The sequence below is a fragment of the Pelecanus crispus genome, chromosome 12 (genome assembly GCF_030463565.1).
Source record: "Pelecanus crispus isolate bPelCri1 chromosome 12, bPelCri1.pri, whole genome shotgun sequence".
NCBI classification, from domain to species: Eukaryota; Metazoa; Chordata; class Aves; order Pelecaniformes; family Pelecanidae; genus Pelecanus; species Pelecanus crispus.
Window position 1 is genome coordinate 15,454,795 of NC_134654.1, and position 18,277 is coordinate 15,473,071.

Below are 18,277 nucleotides of genomic sequence, written 5' to 3' on the forward strand. Positions count from 1 at the left end.
CACAAATAACTTTTCTCTTTCATTCTGTGTCTTTGAGAACTATTTATCTGAGTGAGAAGCTTCCTTTTTTTCACTCGCTAAAGTAATACAGAATTAATAAGTAGCTAGGAACGAGGTGACAAAAAGCTGTACCGTGACACAGGTACACAAAGTTTGCAAGCCAAAACTGTGCCCAAAGGCTAATGATGACACAGTAAAAAGAGAAACAGAGGAAAACTAGTGCTCATGGTACGCAGGCAAAGGAATCTACTCTTTACTCCCTACATATTAAGGTGGTTGCAAATATAAAATCTGGAAGAAAGAGACCTAGAGGTTCACATTTTGTGCTTCCCTCAGGTCACTTTGCTGCCTCATGACATCCTCACTCTTCCTCTTCTATCTTCTTGCCGTGAAACTCCCGGCTCTTCACTCGGAGCTTGTTGACCTGCGACTCTGCAATGTCAGCCCGCTCCTCGGCTTCCTCCAGCTCGTGCTGGATCTTGCGGAACTTGGAGAGGTTGACATTGGACAGCTCCTCCTGTGCGGGGAGAGGGAGTCAGTGGTGAGGAGCCCAGGGCGGGGGTTTCGCTGCTGCTGCGCCTCGGCCTTGCAGGGCTGCGGCTCTTCCCGGGGGGAAGGCACAAACTTCCATCCCCCACCCACCACTGCTTACACATAAGCCTCACACAGACCTCCTCATCCCCCCTTATTCAGGATCCCACTGTGACGAGCTTCACCAGTACTGTGTCTCACTTCAGGAGCTATTTTGTCACTTGGATTTGTCATTTGTGTACTTACTCTCCCACTACTTGCTGCCCAGCTATCAGTGTGACTTACTAGGTTGAGAAAGACCCTGAAGCCTTCTGCTGTTGATCAGCAGCAGAGATTCATGAACTTCTCAGTCAGTGGATGTGGCCCCTGGGATTGTTTAGGTCTGACCTCCTGTATAAAACAGGCTGCAGAACTTCTCTCAGTTCATCCCTGACTGCAGGGTGCCCAGAACTCAGCAAGGTCTCATGACACGATAGTAGAATGGTGTGGCCAAGACTGTTGTGTCTTTCATGCTCCTTTCCTGGCATTTGTACTCATCTCAATGAGCACACTGCCCCAATGGAAGGTGGCTCTTGCTCATTCTCCAAGCAATACTTACAGCCTCCTCAGCTTGTCTCTTGTACGATTTCACCTTCATTTGCAGCTTGTCCACCAGATCCTGGAGCCTGAGAATATTCTTCCGATCTTCCTCAGACTGGAGTGGTTGGTAAGCAGGAAAGAGAATGAATTACTGGTTTCCCACCACATGAGGTTAACAATTCCCCTTGGGGATGGTGTGTGCAAAATTTGACTTGCTGTGAGAAAACTCTGTCAGCCCAAGGAGGCCTCCTGCCTTACCTGGTAGGTCAGCTCCTTCACCCGCCTCTCGTACTTGCGCACACCCTTCACGGCTTCAGCGCTGCGCTTCTGCTCAGCATCAACCTCCCCTTCCAGCTCCCGCACCTGCAACGAGAAGCCCATCTGTGGAGCTCCCCTGGTCGTTACTCACGTGACAAGCTCACTCATGCACAACTGAAAGCCCTACGCACTCTGGCCTCCAGCTTCTGGATTTGCTTCTTGCCTCCCTTCAGCGCCAACTGCTCAGCCTCATCCAGACGGTGCTGCAGGTCCTTCACTGTCTGGTCGAGGTTCTTCTTCATCCTCTCCAGGTGGGCGCTGGTGTCCTGCTCCTTCTTCAGCTCTTCTGCCATCATGGCTGCCTGATGAGAGCAAAGGGTCAAAGCCGTTTTGGGGCTGGAGACGGTTTGGGGGAGAATACGCCCACCGTCAGCAATGAAAGGAGCCCCCGACTCACATCTGTGATGGCCTTCTTGGCCTTCTCTTCAGCATTGCGGGCTTCCTGGATCGTGTCCTCCATTTCACCCTGAATTTGCATGATGTCCGTTTCCAGCTTCTTCTTGGTGTTGATCAAGCTGGTGTTCTGTGCAACAGGAAAGGCATGATTCGTACTGTTAGAACTAATGGCTCCACATCAAGAGCTAAAAGTGCAAGTATTGTTTATGAAAGTCTTTAACGCAAGAGTCCTCTTTAGAGCCTCTTTAGCAGCAAACCAGACATAGGTGGCTGGCTAGACTGGCCATATCACAGCATGGCTGCTCAACTGTTTACATGGTGGTCACTTACAAGATGCACAGCAATCGCATTCTTTGGTATCCCTTGTTGATGGGATTAATTTCCAGCAGAGTGCCTGACCTGGGTATGGAGGAGCTGCACACGTTCAGTGGCATCCAGAAGCTCCTGCTCAGCCACTTTCCTCGACCGCTCCGTCTGCTCCAGGGCTGCACGTAACTCCTCAACTTCAGCCTGCAACAGGTTTGCTCTGCGCTCCACCATGGCCACCTGTTCCTTCAGGTCCTCCTGTGTCCTGAGAGCATCGTCCAAGTGTATCTGGGTATCCTGCAAAAGAGGCAAGAGAAATTGCAAGGCGACAGTGTGCGCTTGGGTGCCAAAAATGTCAGGGAAGCCTTTTCTCTTTCTGTGGCTTTGCTGAACGGACCTTGAGCACTGCCTGTGTGTTTCTCAGGTTCTTTTGTGCCTCTGCAGCCACGCGGTTGGCATGGCTCAGCTGGATCTCCATTTCATTCAGGTCTCCCTCCATCTTCTTCTTCAGACGCAGGGCTTCATTCCTGCTCCTGATCTCAGCGTCCAGGCTGCTCTGCATGGACTCCACAATTCTGAGGTGGTTTCTCTTCATCTGGTCGATTTCCTCATCTTTCTCTGCTATCTTCCTGTCAATTTCAGACTTCACCTGGTTGAGCTCAAGCTGGAGGCGCAGGATCTTCCCCTCTTCATGTTCTAGGGAGGCCTGGACAAGTGGACACAAACACTTGTAGCATCGATAAAGCTACTGCTTGCTTTCTATGTAATTACAGAATACTTCAGGAAATCTCAGCTGGCTGTGCAGGTTTTAGCCGTATTTCCACATTGCTCATATTTTTAGTGCAGATGCCAGTGATTATGGGCATGTACCTCAGCTTCCTCCAAGGCAGCCTGGATTTCAGATTTCTCCTGCTCAATCTGCTTCTTGACTTTCTCCAGCTCATGAATCGCCTTTCCTCCCTCAGCAATCTGCTCCGTGAGGTCGGAAATCTCCTCTGTGGGAACAAAGACCAATGGCATGGTCAGGCACAGAGCCGAATGGGACGGGCCCTGCCACACCAGGGTGACAAACGCCTTTGCAGACCTGCAGGCACGGACCCATGTGGAATGCTTAGTAGACAAGCTTGTGGGAAAGCCCTGCCAGGAGCAGAGGGCCAGGGACTTACGCTGCAAGTTCTTGTTCTCACGCTTCAGCGTTTCCAGGTGATCCAAGGACTCCTCATAGGCATTCTTCATCTTAAACAGCTCCGTGCTGAGAGAGCGAGACTCCTTCTGGGAGGCTTCCAGCTCAGCCTGCGTTTCCTCATACTTCTGCTTCCATTCTGCCAGGATCTGGAGAGAAACAGGGCCTCAGCATGGATGTGGCAATCAGGAGGGGATGCTCTGCCCAGGAGCCCCAGGTCTGGAGCCCAAAAGACCTTGTCAAAGTTCTTCTGCTTCTTATCCAGAGCTGCGCAGGCAGCATTTGATCGCTCCACGTCAATCATCAGGTCCTCCACTTCATTCTGCAGCCGCTGCTTTGTCTTTTCCAGGGAGGCACATTTGGCATTGACAGCTTCGACGTGTTCCTCTGCATCCTGCAGGCGCTGTGCCAGCTTCTTCCTGGGAGGAGATAAGCACAGCTCCAGGTTAGAGCTTAGAGGGGAGCCAATTTTGTACTGTTCATGAGAGGGCCTGTTTGGGGGCTTTGAGCCTAGCGCTTTTCACAGTGTTTTTTCTGTTCCAAGACTGCGTGCAGCCTAAAGGGTCTATCACTTCTGTGTCCTAGCACCTACTGAGTATTCGGCTCATCTTAGCCTTTCTAGCCCTAATGGCTACGTTTGTCCTTCCAAACTACACTTTTTCCACCACACACTTTTCCTCTCTCTCCCTCTCTCCGCTTTACCACACAGACAGTATATCCCTGCCTTCGTCCCACTGCTGTCCCAACCCACTCTCAGAGACTCCAATTTCCAGTTTCCCTTGACAGTCTCAGTCTTCTCCAGGCATTCGACTTCCCACTTCCCACGTACTTGGCCTCCTCCAGCTCCTCTGTGCGCTGAATAGCATCTGTCTCGTATTTGGTTCTCCACTGGGCCACTTCGCTGTTGGCCTTGGACAGGGCACGCTGCAGCTCCCCCTTGGCTTCCTGCTCCTCCTCATATTGTTCCCGGAGCAAGTCACAGTCATGGCGAGCAGACTGCAAGGCGTGGGCCAGGGCGTTCTTGGCCTGTGGGGGCATTGGGGTTGGTAACCTGAATACTTGTCCTGAGATGCCTCTTGACAGTGAAATTAGAATGAAACTCTAATTAGGCAAATGCAAAGCTGGGCGCTGATGAAGCCTTCATCAACGTGTTCTGGAAGACCAGGATGTGTTAGTGACAGGTGCACTGGGGACAGTAGTCTGCTGTTTCTGTAAATGTTTTGACATATGTGTCTGAATCCTGTCTTAGAGAGTATTGCCAGATTCTCACAAAAGCCTTGTGGACGACTGCCTCCAGCATCAAAATCATTACGCGTCCTTCCCCCTCTAGCTTATGAGTTGGGGTATGTGCATTACTGGTGTTCCATCCAGTACTACGTGTGTTTGGGTAAAGAATATTGAACCGATCTTGGGTAAGACAGGATTCCCCAGATGCGTTTAGGGGTGATGTACGTTGTGGACAGTAGGGTACTTCCAGACCTTTATTTCTTCCTCCAGATGTCTCTTGAGTTCCTCAATCTGTTGGGTAAATCCTTGCTTGCCCCTGGACAGCTGAGAAATCAGAGCGTCCTTTTCCTCCACCTGGCGTGAATATTCACCTGGGAAGGGTAAAGTGAAAAGAGTAACTAGACTATTAATAATATGACGGTTTTTGCCTGTAAACCCATGTAATCAGGAGTGGCCTGGTATCCTCATGGAGTGCAGATCCTCGCATTGCACCTCAGGAATGCAGATGTCTCACCTGATTCTGTCTGCAGACGAGCTCTTTGAGTATTGAGGTCATTGATCATACGCTGATTCTGCTCCTCCTTAGTTTTGATCTCACTCAGCTGGTCTTCCAGAGTGCGGCACATCTTCTCCAGATTTGCCTAGGTAGCAAACACAAGGAAGGAAAGAGATGAACACCTGGACTCTACCTTATCCTCACAGCAGGGATTATTTTATGAGAATGTGGCTGGTAGATGTAGCCTGTGTGCCGTACCTTGGCCCTGTGAGTGTGTTCTACTGCAATTCTATACCTTGGCTTTGGAGACTGACTCCATGTTACTGGCCAAGTCGTCAATCTCCATCTTCAGCTCACTCTTCTCCTTCTCCAGCTTCTGCTTCACTCGTTGCAGGTTGTCGATCTGCTCCCCGAGCTCAGCTGTGCTGTCCGCATGCTTTTTCCGCAGGGCGGCAGCCGTGGCTTCGTGCTGCAGCGTGGCCTCTTCGAGGTCGCGGCGCATCTTCTGGAATTCTGCCTCACGCTTCTTGTTCATCTCGATCTGAGCTGTGGTAGCCCCTCCTGCTTCTTCCAAGCGCTCACTGATCTCCTCTAGCTCCCTCGAGAGGTCAGCCCGATGCTTCTCTGCTTTTGCCCGAGAGGTTCGCTCTGCCTCAATTTCCTCCTCCAGTTCCTCAATGCGAGCCTGGGGAACATTTAGGGACCCTTCACACCCATGGCCTCCTCCTACCTGACCTGAGACTGGGTGGGAGAGGGGAAGGAACACAGACTTGCCTGCAGCTCCTTGATCTTCTTCTGCAATTGCATGCCCAGGGCTTGCTCATCCTCGATTTTGCTCTGGATCTGGCTGATTTCAAAGTCTTTCCTTTGCACAAAGCAAACCGTGTTAGTGCCTGAACACAACCACCCAAGTGCGCCAGCCCAGCACTCAGGTGCCCCACAGCCACACTTACTTCTTCAGTTTCTCATCCAGCTGCTGCTTATCATTTTCCAAGTCCATTATGCTGTCATTTGCCAGCTTCAGGTCTCCTTCGAGTTTCCTCTTAGCTCTCTCAAGGTCCATGCGCAGTTTCTTCTCTTGCTCCAGGGACCCTTCCAGCTAAAAAGAACAAAGCCATCAGTGCTCTGCTGCCTACGCTTTCCTCTACAAAGTTTTCCGTTTCATTTAGCTATACATGTGCTTACATCGTCCACTTGCTGCTCCAGCTTGGTCTTAGCTTTGGTCAGAGTATTGACTTTGTCCTCTTCTGCCTGCAGGTCATCCAGTGTCTGCTGGTGGGCCTCTTGGAGGGCTTTCTTCTCTTTTGTCAGCTTGGCAATGGTCTCGTCCAGGGCTGCCATCTCCTCTGTGAGGTTTTTCACCTGTTGATTGTAAGAAAGTGCCAAAAGTCTGCTAGTGCAGTGACCTTTTCACTTTGCAGTGCTTAGCCAGGAGCTTGTTTTTTATTTGGGCTGCCCAGCTGCCCCGCTGTGACGCTCCTGGTACGCTCCAAAGCTAGCTTCATTCTGAGGATACAATGTGGGAGGCGTCTGTCCCTTCACCCTTTACGTGACTCCCTGTGTGTGTACCTTGTTTTCAGTGGCATGCTTTTCCTTCTCCACTTTGGCCAGCGTTAACTCCAGGTCGTCAATATCTTTCTTCAGCTCTGAACATTCATCCTCCAGTTTCCTCTTCTTGGCTGTCAGCTCAGCATTAATTTCCTCCTCATCCTCAGCCCTTTCAGTCACCTCCTTAATTTTGGCTTCCAGCTGGATTTTGGTTTTGATGAGCTGGTCACACCTTTCCTCAGCATCAGCCAAACTATCTGCTTCCTGGTGGGGAGACACACATTTTTGTGGGTTGTATTGTTTTGAAGTTTCTCCACTCCGTCTTTTGTATCACTAAGTGGGCATGTGTTAAAATGGAGGCTGAACCTGTCCTTCCGCTCCAGCAACTGGAAGATCTTGCCAGGTGTCTACTGGGAAAACTTGTCATCTGGAATCCACATTGATTCCAAATCTTCTGTGTCTCTTAAAAATGCCTCACAGAGAGGGTAGCTGACAGAAAAAGTATTCAATAGCTGCTTCTTTTTGATTGACTCATCATGAACCTCATAATATTGGGGGAGTACAGGCTTTGTGAGAATAATTTAGTGGAGCAAGTGGTGTTTTGTTTGGTGTGAAGAAACTGCCTTATCCTAATTGAGCTTGAATGGGAAGTATCCATGTTTCTGAAAGGAATCAAGGCCTTCCGGTGTAGCTGTAAGTAGGAAAAGTGGGTCCTTCTCAGGTTTGCCTTTACTCTGTTAGACAGATACACTGCTTTGAAAGCTGAGTAGATGGAGATACTTCCCTTCCAGTTCAGAGCTCTCTGCTGTGGATTACGTGTTGGCTAGTGTTACATGGCTCTTTCCTCAACAGCAGAAATGCCGAGTCTCATGTGGGGCTGCCATGAAACTCACCGTGCCCCTGCCAGTGCCTGTTTACTCAACATTAGAGTGCCTTAGAGTGTGTGATTTAGACTGTTTTCTACTGCATGTCCGTCAGCTTTCTGCAAGTCTCTGCTTAGGGTAAGAAGCATTCTGACTGTATAACATTCTTTTCCCAGGGACAAATGAATGGTGATACTCACCGCCTGCACTTGGAGCTGCAGGTCATTTTTCTCCTGCAGTAAGGTCACCATTTTCTCCTCCAGCTCCTTCCTCTTTGCCTCAGACTTTGCAAGCTCTTCCTTGGTTTTCTCAAACTCTTGTTTCATGTTGGCCATCTCCTTCTCAGATTCTGCACTCTTCAGCAAGGGCTTGATCTTGAAGAACAGCTTCATCCAGGGCCAGTGCTTGACATTCATGAATGCACGAACATTGTACTGGATGCAGAAGATTGAGTCCCTGAAGTAAAATTCACATACCTATTGCATACTCTCTGTGTGGTGAATTTAGACTCAATTACCCAAGACCCGTGAGAACCTGATACGTGAGTGAGAAACGTTTACCTCCTCTCCACCATTCTCCGATACTCCACTCTCATCAGGAAGCCCCTGCACCTGGCTTGCGTCATGGTCATAATCTCTGCTAGTTTCTCATCTCTCATCTCTTCCAGCAGACCTATCAGCCCAGCTTTGAAAAACACCTTAAGACATGGAACATTGTAGGACATCAGTCTCAGGTAGTGCATAACAGAGGCACATAGTGTTTGAACACAGGACTTCTTTCTACCTTGGTGTGACCAAATCTGTATTGGGTGTGGTCCACATCAATGGACCCAAGGAGCTTCTCTGAAGCCTTCTTGCTGTCCATGAACTGGCCTTCTGGAATAGCACTTGCATTAAGCACTCTGTATCTGCAGGAGAAAGCAAAACATGAAGAAATCCACATTACTGAAACCACCACTGCAACTGAACCCCACAGCCTTCTCAGCAACAGCTGACTGTCTGACTGAGTAACGTCAGGTATTAGGGACAGTCCATTCTTTCAACACAGTGTAAGCGACCTTTTCATACCATTAACTCAGAGTCCAAGAGAAGCCTCACCATCAATATAAAATCAATCATAAGCTCACAATAAAACATGTCTATGTTACTACTTAGGTCCCTTTTGAAGTTTGTTAAGATACTCAGGCTTTTCAGGTTGGTCTGAATGGGGAGAAATGTGGATCACTCCTACCTTTGTTTGAAGTCAGCATAGAGGACTCTGCTGGGGAATCCTTTCCTGCAAATTCTGATCCCTTCCAGCACACCATTGCATCGCAGCTGGTGCAGCACCAGCTCATGCTCCATGGCACCTAACAAACACCACCATTAGTGACTACCCCATTGTTTGATACTCAGGAGAAGAGCTTCTGTGGCTTGAGCTTTCCTGCTATTGAATCCCCTTACCAGGTGTTTTTGTTTCATTTGGGATGATGCATCGTACAAAATGGGGGTGAGTGCTGCGTAGATTTGTCATCAGCTTGTTTAAATTCTCCTGTGAGATTACAAGGTGAGGTTTACATTAAAGCTTGGAAGCACTGCATGCTTATATATAATGTGCATATAAAAATTGAATCTCTCAGTGTCTTGATCTATCAGAAATGCATGGCTATGTTGATGCAAACCTCCTTCAATAAATATGAATCAGGGTCTCCTCAGTAAATTAGAGGGTGGTCTTCTCAGAGCAAAGCTATTCAACTCTTATCTTATTTCAGTAGGTATTTTTAATAATGAGGTAGTGAATTCTGTCCCTACCCGGAAAAGAGCTGAGACAGTCTGGAAAGAAGAACCCTTCTTCTTGCCACCCTTCTTGCCACCACCACCAGACTCTGCAAATTTGAAGAAAATGAGCAGATGCCTTTAACACTGTCTTTGAGATTTCCCTTTGTACAGTATGAACACACAAAACATGGATTTTACAGAGCTTACCTGCTTCCCCACCATAGTTGGCAAAGAGTAAAGCCAGTGTCTTCACAGATGATTTCTGGTACAACCCAATGACAGTTTCATTCAAGGGATCCTTGTTCTTCTCAAGCCAGCCAGTGATGTTGTAGTCCACTGTACCAGCGTAGTGCACCAGGGAGAAGTGGGCCTCAGCCTTGCCTTTGGCGGGCTTGGGTTTCTGGAAGTTGCTGGACTTGCCCAGATGCTGGTCATAGAGCTTGTTCTTGAAAGAGGTGTCAGTTGCCTTGGGGAACATGCACTCCTCTTCCAGGATGGAGAAGATACCCATGGGCTGGAAGGTACCACAAGAAGTGACAGAGAAAGATGGTAATGATGTGAAGCACGCTCTATGAACATCAAAGGTACCAGTGTGCTGCTGGTAGCATCTCAGCCGGGATAAGGGCCTAAGTTTGTCAGGAGTTGTTCTCAGCCAGGGAGCATATTTCTGCCTTCCCTTACCTTCCTGCAGCCTGTTTTCACAGAACTGGTAAGAACATCTGCCCAGTTCAGGTTAGAATTGTGAGTAGAATTGGAGGGAGAAGTGGTAAACAGAAAAACAATTGGGAAAATAGCTACAAGAGGCCCAGGTGTTTTGGGAAATCAGGTGAGATGATACTTATTTCCCAAGTTTGTGTGTGGAGTTCCAGTCTGAGTCTTCAGTGGAAAAAGGAAAGGAGACTGACTCCAGTTTGTTTCAAAGTCGTCTGTTGGTGGGAGTCCAGGCTACCTTTTCCATGCTTGAAGACCAGCTAATGCAGGATTGATGACACAGATTTGCATTTCCTAATTTCTCTTCCCCAGGCTAAAATAAATTTCAGTGCAAAATATTTTGTTGAACTGACACTGAAAGCCTGGCCATGAGTTCTTTCTGAGCTGAATCGGGCTCAGAAACATCACAGAATTCCAAAATACATCGTACACTTGTGTGGAAAAGGTACCTTCTCAATGAGCTCAATGCAAGCAGCCAGGTCCATCCCAAAGTCAATGAACTCCCATTCAATTCCTTCCTTCTTGTACTCCTCCTGCTCCAGCACAAACATGTGGTGGTTGAAGAACTGTTGCAGTTTCTCATTGGTGAAGTTGATGCACAGCTGCTCAAAGCTGTTGAACTGCCCAAAGCAAGGAGAGGTGCACAGGTTCTCAACGTGTGGCAGACACCACAGGGTTTTGCTAGCATTCTCCTAACGCTGTTTGAAGTTCCCCAGCTGAAACACCACTCCTAACCACACTGTAACAGCATGTGTTTCCTTAGTAGGACCTCTATTGTAAAATTTAGTGTTCTTGAAGGTTTTTACTAGTATTACTTTTGAACTCAAGCTAAAAGTAACATTTCTGTTTTACTGTGCCGCTCAAAAGCAAATCCTTCAGTAGCTGCAGCATCCTGTAGGTGTCTCTGACCTCACCGACCTCCCAGAGAGTGGAAGCCTCCTCAGTGTCCCACCCAAGAATTTCTCTGCCCTCAGATCAACAGTCGACGGGTTCTCTGCTCTGACACGGAAGTCCTAGCATCGTCACTGTGTTCACAACACAGGAATTTCCCATAGCACTACCCTTTCCTCGGCTCTTCCAAGAGCGTTCACACCTTTGGCCCACAGCTGTGTGAGCCTTAGTCCTAGAGCTGTCTCTTTGTTTGCAAAGCCTAAGGCCTTTGCAAGCCCAAGGGCCTCTGAGACCATTTGTCAGAAAGCAGAGCTTTCCTCTACCTGTTGACAAAGTTAGAATCAAAGTGTTTGTTAGTAAAGCCATTTGAGGGTGCTACTGTGACAGAGAAGAGGGAGGGGTTTCTAGAAAACTGCAGATGAGGAGGATAAACCTCCACATCTTCTTAAAAAGAAGTGCGTTTCTGAGTCCTCATGACCCCTCCCTGGCCCCGCTTTGACGATGGTGCCACGTCCTTGTTCCTTACATCAAAGATCTCAAAGCCAGCAATGTCCAGGACACCAATGAAGTACTGTCTGGGTTGCTTGGTATCCAGCTGTTGGTTGATGCGAATAACCATCCACAAGAACATCTTCTCATAGACAGCTTTTGCCAGGGCACCAACTGCATTGTTCACCTAAAGCAGAGAAGAGAGGACCGGAGTTACCTCCTAGTGTCAAAGAAGAATGCTCAAGTAACTCTTTCAAGCCATTTCCAAAGCATCTTCAATCTACCTGCTCCACAGTTTGACCTTTGGTCACGTATTCATTCCCAACCTTGACTCGGGGATAGCACAGGGCTTTGAGCAGGTCAGCTGAGTTTAGGCCCATCAGGTAGGCAGCCTTGTCAGCCACTAAAGAGGGAGAAAGAGAGACAGAAGCATTTATCTTTGGACAATGGCTAGAATTTGGTCCATGTGAACAACTCTGATGTTCGTGTTCTAGAAAGGGAAAAGCATTGGTCTGGTCTCATAGAGAAGGTCCGGGAAGGAATGTAAATTCTGGAAGCTAATGATGGCCGCCTTTGAAAGCAAGAACAGGTATGGCTTGGGTAGAAATAACTTGAATCCGGAAGTTCCCAAAAGAACCCGAAAACCCTCTGGGAATACATGAGGCATGCATGGGGCACATTCCTTTTCTGTGGAGAGTGGATTTCTGCATAGCAAAGAATGCAGGATTTATTTCACCAAAAACATGATTGCACATCATGGTGGCTTAGCAGTTGAGGGTTTTATGGAGAGAGAGCCAGAGATCCTGTGCTGAAGTTCTCCCTTTCAGGCTGTGTGTGTTTGGAGAGTATCCACTGGATAAAATAATGGTATTTCCCATGATCAGGGAAGCACTTCTGCAGTTAGATAGACAACAAACAACAACGCTTTTCCTCAGTGTTTTACGTGGTGACTCAGGCCAACAAAGGACTGTCTTTGGAGGCTCTAACATATCATCTGTGCAAACAGAGAAGTTCTTTGAACAAGTCAGTTGCTGAATTTGCTGATACCTTCTGTGCCATCTGGCTCTGCCTGCTCCTCTCGTTGTTTCTGCTTGAACTTCAAGTTCCCGTAGTGCATGACAGCCCCTGTCAGCTTGTAGATGGCAGTCTTTTCATCAGCAGTGAAGCCCAGGATGTCAATGGCACTCTGCAGTCAAAACAATGAAGGAAAAACATTGCCTAACAACCGTAACAATCCCATTAAAAATATTTTCTTTCTAGTACTTACATCTGTAGCCATGAGCTCCTCCTGGTCATCAATGCTGGGAACAGTCACCTCACCTTGACTTACATAGTGGAAATCGTAAGGGTTGGTGGTAATGAGGAGCATGTCTGAAAGCAGGAAAAAGCAAGGCACCGGCTTAATTTTGCCAGCCAGGTAACAGAGGGAACTGTTGCTCAGCGATCATCCTCAAAAAAACATAATGATCCTTCCTACCAATCAGCTCCGGTTTCTTGTTGGACATGATCTGATAAAATATGTGGTAGCTTCTTTCTGCCTTGAGCTGGAAAGTGACTCTGGACTTCTCCAGCAGATCTGTCAAGGACAGTAGGACAGAGTTAGGCACAGGAACGCACATGGAGGTGAGAATTTGGGAAAGAATGGCATCAGGCCAGGAGAGTCTCTTACAAGTTTCAATGTCAGCAGAAGCCAGTTTGCCTGTGGCTCCAAAGTGGATTCTGATGAATTTGCCCTGTTACAGAGAACAAGCAGCATTTCAGCCTGGGTGGGTTCTTTTGACGTCTCCTTTATGTGGAATACTGCTAGGGCCATCACTTATCTTCTAATGAGAGGGAGAGATTTTGTCCAAAGCAACAACTTACAAAGCGTGAGGAGTTGTCATTCCTCACGGTCTTGGCATTTCCAAAGGCCTCCAGCAGTGGGTTGGCGCTGATGATTTGATCCTCAAGCGTTCCCTACAGGACAATAATTATTGCTGGTTATCCTTTCTAAAAATCATGTCGGGAACAGAGGAAAGCATTGATTCAAGCTAGTATCTATTAATTAATGATTTCATCCTCAAGCAGGATGATAATTGTTCAGTTACAGTGTTTAGCTGACACGGCAATTACACGCCAAGTGTTCAGTCTGTTCTTCCTGACTCGCCTGCATTTTGCCAGACTGCTCTTCCTTCTTCTTCTCCCCACTCGCTGCAATTGTTGCAAAGTACTGGATGACACGTTTTGTGTTCACAGTCTTGCCTGCACCGGATTCTCCACTGTGAAACCAAAGAGAGAAGCAGAGGGCGTGTGGTCAGGCAGCAGGTCCCCTGGCACCCGGCAGCCCAGCAGGCACCCGGGCAGGGAGCGTACGTACGTGATCAGGATCGACTGGTTCTCGCGATCTGTGGAAGAAGCAGAAACAAAGAGATTATTAATATGTATCATGAATATGCTGGATAAAAACATTCCTGGGGCTTTTAGAAGATGCACTAGCAGTAGGCAGCTGTCCTGGTTTTGGCTGGGATAGAGTTAATTTTCTTCCTAGTAGCTGGCATAGTGCTGTGTTTTGGATTTAGTAGGAGAAGAATGCTGATAACACACTGATGGTTTAGTTGCTGCTAAGTACTGCTTATGCTAGTCAAGGAGTTGTTCAGCTTCCCATGCTCTGCCAGGTGCACAAGAAACTGGGAGGGGGCGCAGACAGAATAGTTGATCCAAACTGACCAAAGGGCTATTCCATACCATATGACGCCACGCTCAGTATATAAACTGGGGGGAGCTGGCCGGGGAGCAGCGATCGCTGCTTGGGAACTGTCTGGGTATTGATCGGCGGGTGGTGAGCAACTGCATTGTGCACCACTTGCTGTGTATGTTATTATTATTGTTATTATTATATTGTTATTATTACTACTACTATTGCACTTCATTTTGTTTCAGTTATTAAACTGCTCTTATCTCAACCCAGGAGTGTTTTTTTTCACTCTTACTCCTCCGATTCTCTCCCCCATCCCACCGGGGCAGAGGGAGTGAGCGAGCGGCTGCGTGGTGCTTAGTTGCTGGCTGGGGCTAAACCACGACAGCAGCTAATTCCTTTCATAAACTGTGTGCCTTCACGCCTAATTCCTTTTGAAGATCTTAAAGTTCCCAGCTGTAGCTGGGAAGCTGGCATGTCCGCACGGATGTGGATGTCGGGTGTAGTATACACGCTTCTTTTTCTGGATATTCTCTTCATGTCAAGCTGCCCATTTTCTTTATGAAAAGGATTCCAGCTAAGGAGTATTTTTGTAGTGTTGCTGATTAATTGAACTATCTCGAAGCTAAAGTGAACTGGAGCAGGTGTTTCTCACAAACTTTGTAACATAGAAACAACCACTCCTGATCATCCCATAGGCCCCCCTAGACCGTTTTTCTGTCAGTGGCCAATTGATTGTTGCCTAAAGAAAATCACAAAAACATCATAAGCATGTAGTAACCTTTTACCAGAATACTCTCCCATACTCTAAAATATTGAGATTTTGGTACTTGCAGAGCTAGACTTGATGTTTTTGTGTGTAATAGCTTGGGCTGAGTTTGCTTTCCAGAATTTTGTCTGGTTGCTTTTTTAACCCATGCTCAGTTCTTTTTGTGTGGCTTCAACTTTTACCTTCCAGTCTGCTCTGTTTTTGAACCACTTACTGTGTGAAGAAAAAAAATGTGTTTGGTGCTGAGCTTGGGTTTTGATATGTACACTCTCCTTGCCTATGCATCTTCTCCATGCCATGCATAATTTTATAAAGTAGCGCAAATCATTTGTCTAGAGTTACCTGAGCAGATGTCCTGCCATACCTTTGGGAAACCTTTTAATCTTTGTCTTGACCTGTTCCATTTCTACTATGTTCTTCTTTGAAAAAGGAAGGGCAGAAATGCATACAGTACACAAGGTGCAGACATTCCTTGGGTAACCACCATGATGTTTTCTGTTTTGGTCTCTATTTCTTGCTCACTGATCTCTACCTTTCAAGTTGTTATTCTGGAGATTTCTGATCACTGAGCCAAAATTTTTGAAGCTGTATTAAAGGATATCTGTAACAGAAGCAGTAGTTTTCAGCAATGAGCCCATCTTTTGGGTTTTTTTTCCTATGTCCATTGTTTTACGTTCTTGTTGACCAAACTTTGTTGTCACATCACTGAATAATAATTCGACCATTTAATGTCATAAAGTCCCTCTGAAATTCTTCACCGCTAGACTTCATGTTTACTGGCCTGAAAGTCTTAGTCAAATCAGAAAGCTTGCCATCATTCCCAGATCATTTAAAAATATGTTGAACAGCAGAAGTCCCAGAACACATCCCAGTGCGTCTTCATTGATAAAATCTTTGCACTATGAAAACTGAAAAAACCTATTTTTACCATGTCTTCCTTTTTCTTAACCAGTTCTTTCTGTACCTTCTCAATTCTATAGCTGGTAGTGAATGTAAGCATAAAAAATTATGCTTAAGAATAGCTGCTTTATCAACTGTACTGAAGTTCTTTGTTGAATTCAGATAAATTACCTTGACCAGCTCTCCTTTGTTGAAAAAATCAGTAGGCAAGTAAGGCAAGACTTACCTTTAAAAAAAAAAAAAAAGCCTCTTCTTTTTTCTTGGTAAGTCACATATATTCACATGCCCAGTAATTGCCTTGCTTAGAAATTGCTGGCAGTTTGCCGTTCACAAAAATAAAGCTTACTGGTATGCTATTCCTTAAACCTCCCTCACAACTCTTTTTAAAAGTTAGTGTAACACTTGCCATTTTCCAGGCAATTTTCAGTGAGAATTTTTGATCTGTAGAGTTCCACTGGATTGCCTGGTTGAATTCTGTGCTGGAAACTTGCTAGCATTTATTTTATTGTTGGGTTTTTTTCAGGACACTTCAGTCAGAAGTTGTTCCTCTGATGAATACCACCATAAGGAGGAGTTCCAGAAATGAACACTTCCCACACTTCTTTAAGGTAAACAAATGAAAATCTCATTTAGTTGTTCTGATATGACCTTATATTTTCCAAGTTGTCTTTTTAAATCTTGACTGTGTCAGTACAGACTCTACAGACTCATTTTAAGCCCTTCCGCTCCTGATGTATTTGAAAGAGAAATAAGCAAAAGTTTTTATACGTGCTGCAAGTTGTTCCAAAACCTTTAATTTTGCATGCCTTCTTGTGTTTTCACAGTTAACTAGCCAGAGTTATGTTTTGAAGAAAGTCTATGTGTGTTTAATAACCTACCTTAATAGGCTGTGTAGCTGGACCGGCTTTCAAAGAAAGTGCTTTTTGCCAGATGTTTTGCATTTGTTCTGTGCCTCTAGGATGGTGTTTTCCAATAATCTGTAAGCAGTCTAGAGGGACTAAGCCATTAGGTAACTAACTCCCAGTGGAAACGTCTGGGTTTGCATTCACCAAGTTCCTGCACATCTCTTGAAGGGGCCAGCGAGAATAAATGTATGACGACTTATGTAAATACCACCATGATAAGACTCACTAACTGAACATCAATTTATTATTGTTCCATTTTCATAGTATTCTCTTCCAATTAACCTTCTTAGCACTCTGAATACTACAGAATTAAATACAGTAATTGGGGAGGGAGGGGGAAAGAAGATATATTTTAACACATTAAAATATACCTCTCTTTGTTTAATATTTTTCTGACTAATCTGCTCTTTCTTGAAAGTCTGGAGATTTAGACAATGCTAGAAAAGTTTTCACTGCCCTTCTTTCTTATTGCTTCCATTTATGTTAATGAATAGAAAAGAAGAAATCGTTTCTGAGGTGGAGGGAGGAAGTATCAATTTTCCAAGCAGGTTTCACTGTAGCGTCTGACTAAGACTGCTTCCTGAGTTTTCGTAAAACCACCATGGGAAGCATTGGCTTCAGTGTTGAATCTCCTTTCCTTTTACACCCAATCTTATTTACAGAACTCCACCCTAGTGACTTTCAGTCCTGCAAAGCAAATCATTCAAAGAACAATCCTCTCAACCAAGAAAAAACCAGAACTTTAAAAGTTTATCCAAATTTCTTTGAATGAAAATCTGACAATGTATTCAGCATTAAACCATATCCTCCCAAATATCTTGGACAGTAAGTTCTAACATTGATTGTTAGAAACATATCTCAATTATGGTGTCTGGTAAAGAAAATATTTTCAATGATGAGAGGACATCCACCCTCCCAACACCATTAAGCTGAGCTATCTTGCCATGAAAAGACTTTTTTTCTCCTCTGTGAGTGTTCACAGCCCAAAAATTTTAAAGAAAACCAAGCAACTCACCAGTCAGCATGAACTGATAGGCATTGTCAGAGATGGAGAAGATGTGTGGAGGAGCCTCCTGGCGCTTCTTGCCTCGGTAGGCCAACACCACCTCCGGGTTGTACACCGGCAGCCACTTGTAGGGGTTGACAGTGACACAGAAGAGACCCGAGTAGGTCTGCAAGGAAGGGAGACAGCACATGGGCTTCCACTTATCCTGGCAGAGCAGTTCCTCCTAGCTATCCAAAGGAAGACTGCTGCTGGTACTTACATAGATCATCCAGGCTGCATAACGCTCTTTGAGGTTGTACAGCACAGCGGGTTCGTGAAGGTGGGTCATCATGGCCATGTCCTCAACTTTATCATACTTGGGAGGATTCATGGCGAAGATTTGATCTTCCTTCACAGTCAGGGTCTGTCAGAGGAAGAAAGAGTTACGTGTATGTCAGCTAACAGTTGAGACTGGGAAATACATACAGTTTTTAAGCCTTGGTTTTTACTCACTTCTCCTGATTCAGACTTGACAGTGACCTTCCCTGATTCTTTGCTCTGGATTGTCCCTTTCACAAAGGATTCCTTAGGATGCACCACAAAAACAGATGTCTTGGCATCAAAAGGCTTGTTCTGGGCCTCAATTCTCTCCTTTTCTGACTTTCGGAGATAAGGAGCTGCCTCCCCAAAGGCGGCCATCTCGGAGTCTGCAGAAGCCATGGTTGCAGTTATACAGGATGCACAGTTAG

The 18,277-nt window shown here is 46.2% G+C and overlaps 1 protein-coding gene across 1 annotated transcript; it reads right to left on the reverse strand.

Moving 5' to 3' along the window:
* Positions 1-314: 314 nt before the first annotated feature.
* LOC142594654 (myosin heavy chain, skeletal muscle, adult) lies at positions 315-18,248 on the reverse strand. The gene is made up of 38 exons (XM_075719567.1): positions 18,042-18,248; positions 17,809-17,952; positions 17,559-17,715; positions 13,652-13,679; positions 13,442-13,553; positions 13,159-13,251; positions 12,965-13,028; positions 12,773-12,871; positions 12,563-12,666; positions 12,343-12,481; positions 11,580-11,698; positions 11,333-11,482; positions 10,365-10,535; positions 9,412-9,718; positions 9,238-9,311; positions 8,890-8,977; positions 8,678-8,795; positions 8,231-8,354; positions 8,008-8,144; positions 7,648-7,903; positions 6,606-6,848; positions 6,222-6,398; positions 5,990-6,135; positions 5,811-5,901; positions 5,332-5,721; positions 5,055-5,181; positions 4,793-4,911; positions 4,143-4,339; positions 3,549-3,732; positions 3,297-3,462; positions 3,001-3,125; positions 2,528-2,836; positions 2,224-2,427; positions 1,826-1,951; positions 1,560-1,730; positions 1,369-1,473; positions 1,130-1,225; positions 315-517 (listed from the first exon to the last, which is right to left on the reverse strand). Exons 1-38 carry the CDS (start codon positions 18,246-18,248, stop codon positions 362-364), a joined length of 5,823 nt encoding a protein of 1,940 aa, XP_075575682.1. The 3' UTR covers positions 315-361.
* Positions 18,249-18,277: the final 29 nt, after the last annotated feature.